Source organism: Montipora foliosa, chromosome 3 (assembly GCF_036669935.1).
Source record: "Montipora foliosa isolate CH-2021 chromosome 3, ASM3666993v2, whole genome shotgun sequence".
In the NCBI taxonomy this organism is placed as follows: Eukaryota; Metazoa; Cnidaria; class Anthozoa; order Scleractinia; family Acroporidae; genus Montipora; species Montipora foliosa.
Window position 1 is genome coordinate 48135515 of NC_090871.1, and position 8779 is coordinate 48144293.

Here is an 8779-nt window from a genome sequence, read left to right on the forward strand (position 1 = left end):
AGTACATCTCTAATTCAGCCGTGCGCTGAAATACGTCAGATAAAAATTGTTTCGTTGATCACAGCTAAAAAATAACCACAAAATTGTAATTTCTTGAGATGCAAGAATGTACATGTCTAAAACAGGCCTCTTGAACAGAAAGCTTATTAAAAAGATTTCATGAAAAGATATCTGAATATTTATATTTCGAAGAAAAAGGCTTTTTTTCTCCCAGACTTAGAGACAAAATGAGACCGTACGTAATTTGAAATACAATAGATTGGGTTTCCACTAAATTTAATGACTCCTTTGAAAACCTCCCCACGCATTCTCTTCTTGTCATAAATTATTGAAAACTCTGGCGACAGCTGTGGCCTATTTTCTTTCCTCCCCCGTCATTGTTTGCAATCGCAGTCGACAAGTACGATCTTCCCTGCAAACAATTCTGGTGGTCTCCTTCAATATTTAACCCGTAACAAAATCAGGTGCTCGGTCAGAAAAATCCACTGTGTGTCTAGGCGATTTTAATATCTGCGATAGGTGTCAATATATAGCGGGAAAATCCAGTGTTTCTGATTAAAACACGGCGAAGAGAACTGAAACGAAGCTTAACGACGTCGAAAAACATGTCTAGACAGCTCAATAATCTTGTCTAGACAGTGGCGGAGACGTGACACAACATCTTACATGGATGAAATTGTTGTCTGATTGGCACGCACGCAATTGGTCGATTGTGGTAAAGCCATGATTAAGTTGGCAGGAACGGACAAAAGACAACTGAGCTGTTTTTGTCGGCAGGCTGTTCTAGCACTGTCATCGACCCCAAGCAGTGAATAATTCATTGCCAATACGAGTTTTATTTCCTCTTGAACCACGGTACCTGACAGACAAAGATCCGCGATTTTTATCATGTCTTCTTTCATCTGTGTTTGAAGTTCGCGCAAGTTGACCCCTAGTGGACATCCATCATCTGACAGCGAAAAATCCCGCGATCTTTGCCAGACGTAATTTGGTAACTTTACTCTAAGAATAGCGTTGTCACATGTTAAAATGTCACATCAACAGCGAACAATAACGGTACATGCAGGAAGCGCACGGAGCATGTGCGGTAAACCTTGAACAGACGACTGTCTCAAATCCAAGAGACCCTTTCAGACGAATTGCACGCGAGACGTTCTTGTCTTCTGGAAGTTATTTTGGGCTAAGTTAGCCTTTGGTGATGGAGCGGCGTAAATTCTCGCGTTCAGACAACCCCCTCATAGACGAGATCCTTCAAAAATACCGCGATTGTTCAACAGAGTCCATGACGGGGCCTAAAGGCTTGACCGCGAATCGAGCTACCGCAAAGAAACCGTGGAGTTCTACAGACGACTTTGCCAAACACAGCTATGTTTCGTCTAGCGATCATGCTCGAGCTGCGATAAACAAGACATTTACAGTGAGAATACCACCACCGAAGGGACAAGATAGTTTCACATTCAAGGAGACTATCATCGACGGTGTTCCTTTGGCCTGCTTCAGCTCGGGCGGAGAGAAGCGAGTTTGTTACACCGAACTTGTGAACAAAGTCCTAAAGGATTTTGAGAATAAGGAGATAGACGCAAACCGCGATCGCCTTCAAATTTGCTGTCCCCGCTGCTCGTCGCAACAATTAGAACTCTTTAAGCTAGCTGGCGTTTTACCTTGGTCGTCAGCCTCGGCCAGTTTCATCTCCAAGACGGATTCTTTTCGTTTGATCGGTGTCTTGACCGCGAGTGAGGTCCCCCGGAGATCGAGTCGTATTTTTCCCGTAGACAGTTTGGAAGTGTACCATGAATGTTTTGGCGGATGTGTCGGCACTTTAGAAATCGACAAGTATACTGATCCGTACGCAAAATGTATAACCTGCTCTCATTGCGATGGAATATTTTCGCCGCGCAGATTCGTGATTCACAATCACTCCTCCGGTGAAATTCATACCTGTCACTGGGGCTTCGACGATGCGAAATGGAGGCTTTATTTGATGCTTTGCAACGAGCAACCTACTTTGCACGTGCAGAAACTTTGGGAAATGCTGTTAAATAAATTCTCAGACGGACAGCGGTGCAAACGAGCTTCGCCGGCAAGCGATCATGACGCAGACGGGAACGAGCGCGACAGTGGCGCGAGCACTCCAAAAAAAGCACGCGTGGACGACTCGCAAGAGCAACGCGAGAGTGACAACGATGTGGGAAACGGGAATAGCAGCGGTAACAGTTCTAATGGGGATATTATGTGTCGGAGGTCTGCGTTCCGGCCTTGGTCGCCTCTGCATGGACGTATTAAGGCTAATGAAACCTCAACATCGACTCAAGGTTTGTTAGCTACAAGTTCTCCTGCGAGACTGTTTTCTCCTCACACTATCCCGTATCTCGCGAGCGATAGCCCTTACAACCCACCCCCTCACCCTTCGTCTTTTCACCGCGCTGGTTTTCATGGGGAAATCAGAAAACCAGTGCCAAAAGTGGAGCCCACGCCAGCGAGCTCCGCCAATGTGTCTCACACAGTCAGTGAAATTCTGGCAACGCCGTCCACTAAAGATCCCAGATCGCTTGAAAAAACGGCTAAAGAAATGCTAGAAGTTGTTGCACAGAACGAAAGATGGACCGGCTACGATACCGGTAACAAACGAAGTCCTCCTAGAAGAAAGCTGAGCGAGGAAAAAGAAGACAACGACAGCGCGCTTCTGGAGGAGGAGATTTACGGCAAACTGGCCAGCTTAACAAGCAAGAGAGATTACGATAAGATGCCCTCGCCCAGGGAATTGAGTAGCTTATTAGCTAAAGAAATCAAGGATTTGTTTAGCAAGCACGCGGAGGACAAAGTAAAAGAGCTGGCCGAAATGAAGAATAAATTGCGCTCGGAACTGGAATCATTACAGCGCGAGCACACCAAGAAAATGGAAGAAGCCTTGCAAGAACTCAAAAGTGTTCAAAAAGAAGCGAGAATGCTGCAAACGAGCCACAGGCTTGAAATGGAAACCTTAAACGAAAAGAATATCAAACTCCAACTCGAAATTAAGCGATATAAAGCCGAAAAGGAAGGTATTTTACCTATGAACTCTAAAGAAACCCTCACCGTCTTACAGCAAGATGTCAGAGACCTTTCAAAAAAGTTAGAAGAAAAAGATATTTACTGTAGAGAACTTGAAAATGAAATTCAAGGGTTTCATTCTTGGATTAACAGTCAGAGATTACGTAATACGAACTCACAGTTTGTGTACGCAGTTAATAGTGGACTAAGACGTGATCCGGAATCGGTGATCAGAACGGGGAATATTGCAAATGGAAATTTATATGAACGCAAAGTTACTGTCAGCAAGTCCAATGGCTCGACTCACAGTGAAAGCTCGGGAGACGAATAATGACTTGACCTTCGCTTTAGTGTCAAAATCGCACGCAAAGAAAAATCACTGTTAGTAACGAGGCTATTCTACAGTTTTCAATTGTAGGCTGGTATAAACAGGCACTAAAACAAAACCATTAATTATGAAAAATATCAGTGAGATCATGTAATGAAACTTTTGCTTTTCACTCAAAATTTATTTTAGTTTTGTAAGTGTGCTTAGTGCAAAACGCCAGAACTGACTGAAGGTGTTTTGAAAATACAAGCTAGCAGGATAATAAACTAAGAAAATATACAAAAATGTATTGTCTTCCGTTTTTTTCATGAGAGTACGTAGTTTTCTGTTTCCAAATAGCGTGGCTGGCTATGCAAAACAGAGGCGAAGTTCCTTTCGGCGCCATAAGTGTTTACATTTGGGCATTCATTATCTTTGGGCGCTTGGGTAAGCCAGACAACTCTTTCTCAGAAGTGCTTGATGTTTATAAATTGAAAAGATAAATGAGCGGACATTCAAAACGATCAAATGAGTGTGGAATCGCTTAAGACGGCGGTGGCCTTTGCGGCCGTGGAAGCTTCGCAAACATTTTCAGTGCCAAAAGAATATAGACGCAATATTTTAAGAATGACTCCGATTTAAGGTAACACAATGCACTCTATTGTATGAAAACCCTAAAACCAAAATAATGTCGGCTGGCGCGTAAACGCTAGCAGCTAATGACTACACAACAATAGAGTGATATTTACATCCCGTTTCACCGAGCTTCGTAGACATAACAATCTTCAAGTTTGGTTATTAAATGGAAAAGCGATATATCAAGTCTCAAAACAACCGAGTTAGGCGTAATTTAAGAAGAATGGTTATTTTTGTAGCGTGTCTGCCCTTTTTTTAATGAAATGCATTCTGAAAACAGCTGGTTTTCAAAAAGCTACAACAGCGGGATAAAAAGAATACGAATAATACACTCTTTGAATCGCTCAGTCAGAGAAAACATGGCAAAAACCGGCTTCTATTTGATTGAAACACGGAGTAAAGGTAAGGTTTAATAGTCCCTAAACCAAGAGAATTCGAACCGCATCTTCTTAAACGCAAAAATTACCCACAAAACCGGCTACCAGCATATCAAAGCGGCAGACCTACTCTACTTTTCAAGAGCAAAAATTTGCCATGGTACCATTTTGATCATAGCTTGAAGCATGAAAACCAAACTTCCGCGCACCTATGTATAGATAGGCACATTTAGGAAACATTTTCTTCAGGGATGAATCTGCTAATTCATACAAGTGACATTTTGCATTTGAGACAAAACCCTCGCGAGCAAGGAACCCAGCGGATACCGCAGATACATAACACTAAAGTATTTTTTTTACATGTACATATAATCATTCCTATTAAGTACCTAAGGCTTTCTAAATAATAAATGTATTAAGAGCAAATAAAAAGGTCCAATTAACAAAGGCTTTGAGATGAAGATCCCGAAAATATGTGAAAGCGCATGTCCGTAAAATATGTGGCGTGCAGAGATGATTTATGAAGTCTAGTTGGGTCTGTCAATTAAACCGTTTATTGCATTACGAGTCGCAGTCTTCTAAATAACAGTTGCAAACGTAATTGCCTCAAACGTTTTCCAAGTAAGGATAAAAATGGAATAGTGGAAGCCGAAATTCGAGAAGCGCATGCCAGGAACTGGCCGAGTTGTTTTGACTAAGCATTGTCATCGAAAACTCAGGGTTAAATCTGATGAGAAGAGTGTAACCGGATGTGATGGTATTATACTCGGCTTAGCCCTAACACTGCCTCGAAAAACTGTGTCTGAGAAAGATAAAAATGAAATTAAAAATGATCATAGATAAGTGGAGTTAGAGTCGAAGATCTTTTAAGGTCGCCATTATTTTCATTCTTTTAAGGTGGCTCCTCCTTCTCGTTCGGTTATTTGGCGCATCTTGTGATATAAAAATTCACTTCATGATCAAGACCAGTTTTCATTTCTTTTCTCATTCCTAAGGCACAATGGTCGTGTAAAACCACCCTTTTTAAAATTCTCACTGGTCACAGTTCCCGACCACAAAGATTACCACAGAAAAAGTAGCATATGATTAATATCACGGGATGCTGATTTTCCCAACTCCGAACTTTAGAAACAATTTGCATTCGTAGGCTTTTAAGGAGAGAGGAAAAGGCTGGAGGCTTTCGCTGGTTCGCTGGGAACAAGGACCATCTTGAAGGAATGTGCCCTCAGTCCGCAGAGTCCGCGAGCCTTTTCAAATATTCGTTCTATTACAATCTTGAGCCATCGCGAGATAAAGAATATAAAGCCTAAATGCGAGGTACTTCTTCCGGATTCCAAGGCTAAAACACTTGGTGTATGTCTTTAAGTGTAAATTGTAAAAGTTAATTGACACACAACATGGAAACAAATTTCACAAAGACCCACGCGTGTGCTCACTCATTGCACGTGAACTGAACAAAAATCGGCGCGTCTCGATTGAGTTACTTATCAGGGAGTGAAAGTGATTTTCTATCAGTGGGCAATGCTTCATTGGCGAAGCATAATCGTTTGCGGAAGAAACTGTCTCAACCAAATTCTTGTCTCGGCGCGCCGCGTCGATGTGAAGAATAACAGAATAACAGACTGTTTAAAGATCCATTGAAGTGTTGACAAGCGCAGTTCCGACCGGAGTATTTTAGTAATTTTAGATGACTGTCCATCAAGCTCCACAGATATGGTCGGCTTCCTGAAATACAAATATAACGGAAAGAAACTGTTTCATCTTCGTCTTTGAAACCGGTAACGCTTTCCTCGTCGGTGAGTCCCGCGCGGCCTTGTCATTTGTGAAGCCGATACTACAGGGATTAAAACTTACCTTTTCGAAAATTTCAGCCAGAAAAAAGGCTCCCGTAAATTCTAGGTGACCTTTTTAGGGTAAAAATCCGTTAAAAATGGCCAATTATACCATTTTTTAGATGTTCGGAAATCCTAGGACAGGCAGGCAAGCAAGGAATTTTACAACAAATGTTCCGAAAATTCTAGATCTCAAATCGTCTTCCAAACAGATATTTCCCGAAAATTGACGTTGGGTGCCCCTGAAAAATAACAAGAACACTGTCAATGATGGTGATGACAGTCTTGGTGGAACAGAAGCAAGGTGTTTTAAGATGGGCACCTATCTTAAATCATCAATTTTCACAATCATTTTGCTTGTATATTCATGAAAAACTTACAAAAAGAAGAGCATTTTAAAAAAAGCGAATGATTTTCGGGCCCAGGACTTTAGAGACGCCCCGAGCGAAGATAAGTCCTTGGCCAATTGAGCCTTGTTGGATACACAAACTCGACCCGATTCAAATAAAACCAAAGGAAAATTCTAAAAAAGAAATGTTTTTCGGTGAAAAGGAAAAGGAAAGTACCCGAACCAAAAACCCTGATCGAAGGCAAGGATTGAGCCGCGTCGATCAAGTTGCCCGGGAAATCACAATTTCTCCCACAAATGAAAACTATGCTGAGTAACTCAGTTTTACTCCGACAAAACTTGTCGGTGCAAAGCCAAACGAAACAATGGCACAAGGACTAAATATCACACTGTTTTCGCTTCCAACTTTATTTTTAAAGAATTGCAGAGTGCCTCTCACTGAAAAGATGTCATCGCAAGATAAACGATATCCCCACAAGTACTGCTCAAGAGTTTCTAATTAAAATGCGCCCTCACGTTGGGTTCATTTAGGAGTTGAACAGGTCTCCGGCTCTAGCCAAAACAAACCAAAAGTTTAAACTGGAAATATAGAAACCAACTCGGGCATACACCTTATTCCAAAATGGCCGCCATTTAAATATTCGTTTGTTTTTATTCAAATAAGCCCTTGATGCCTCGTTCTTAAGCTTAAAATTCAAAAGAATATTTTATCTTGAACCAGGCAACAAGGGCCAATTTGTATCCACATAAATCAGCGGCCATTTTGGAATAAGGTGTATACCTATATGCAAAATCCTACAATCTGATTGGTTACGTGTTACGAAAGAACTACTGTAGCGTTCGAACGTAGTATGCACTTTGCGGGTAGATTCTTTCGATCAAATAACTCTTTTATTACTCACCAAATAGCCATTTCGGTGTGCTCATATTCTCGTATACTATACACGTTGATTCACAAAACCCTACAATGCGTCTTTCTGAACCCGCAGCAAAACAAAAGTAGTTAAAAGAAGATTTGGAAAATGCGGTTTCATGCAATTCAAAAAAAAAAAAAAACAGCAAAAACGGAAGCTCGCCAGATTAACAGAAATACCCTCGAGTTTTCTTTATGATTATACGGTTTAAATAATTTTTTTTCAGGATTTCTAGCCATTTCTTCCAGAAAATACCACTTTTGACCCGGGGGAAAAGGGTCTTAACATTTGGAACGGATTAAGGAAATAAATGGTTTAGTAAATGATTACACAGCAATATCGGACTTAAATTTGATGCTTCTTAAGGATTACATTATCAGGCACCGATTGTTTTAGCGAAAGATGCAAATTTTTGGCGTGTTTTTCCTTCGAACGCTTTGGAAAATCACGAAATTCCTGTCATGCAATGATATCGGAATACCTTGCAATCAATGCTAAAATCTTGCAGTTTCTTACAGAAAAGAAGTCGATCAATGCTGCAGGAGAAATTCTCTGAAAATGACAGACACTTACGTTCCCCGTCGCACATGTCCTAAAATGTATGTTTTTGAAATTTGCTCGAATTTTGCAAAAGGTCACGGGCATCCGGCTCGAGTTAGCTACCAGATTTATTTTTGGGAGACAAATCAATTTTAATTAGGACCAATTGGGGTGGCAGACGTCGCCGAGTCTGGAATTAAGCTTGGAAAGCTTGACAGTTTGACCTCCATTCACGAGGGACACATTTTAAGATGAGTCGGCTCTCTTTTGATTTTATCAGCGCAACTGGCGTATTTCCAGGCTGTTGTGGCGGTAATTAAGTCGAGATTGTTCTCGGGACCTTCGCAATAAAATAGCTCTTGAACCTTTAACCCATCGTTGAATTCAAACCTCCTCCCCAATATCACGTAACACGCTTTTGGAAGAAAACCGCGCACGAGAGCTTAACATCTCTGCTCTTTGCTTGTCTTTCAGATGTAACTGCATCCTTTCAAAACGGCTTTATTTCAAGGACCCTTGCAGACGATGTAATTCGACAATAGATGCCTGAGTAGAGAGCGAGAGACAAGTGTTTTTGGCGCATCTAAAAACCGTCTCTGATAAGACATTAGAGGCTCGCAGACTTGGATCCAATATTAGACTTCTCTCAGACCCGCTAATCCATTAAACCTGTCTGCATTGTCAAGAGGGCACAAAGATAAGACACAGTTTTATCGGAAGTGCCAAACGTGGAACGTGCCCTCACCTAAATGCGCGAGTCCATATTTCCTCCACGCGCAAACAAGCTTCTGCGC

At 41.5% G+C, this 8779-nt stretch overlaps 1 protein-coding gene across 1 annotated transcript; it reads left to right on the top strand.

Moving 5' to 3' along the window:
• The first annotated feature begins 251 nt into the window (after nucleotides 1-251).
• Nucleotides 252-3643, top strand: LOC137997546 (ski oncogene-like). Its single transcript, XM_068843604.1, has one exon. The coding sequence runs from the start codon at nucleotides 1199-1201 to the stop codon at nucleotides 3359-3361; it is 2163 nt and encodes a 720-aa protein (XP_068699705.1). The 5' UTR covers nucleotides 252-1198; the 3' UTR covers nucleotides 3362-3643.
• The last annotated feature ends 5136 nt before the right edge of the window (nucleotides 3644-8779 follow it).

Bases quoted from the DNA above. Each gene is read 5' to 3' on its own strand.
- LOC137997546 (XM_068843604.1), top strand. From the start codon at position 1,199: ATGGAGCGGCGTAAATTCTCGCGTTCAGACAACCCCCTCATAGACGAG.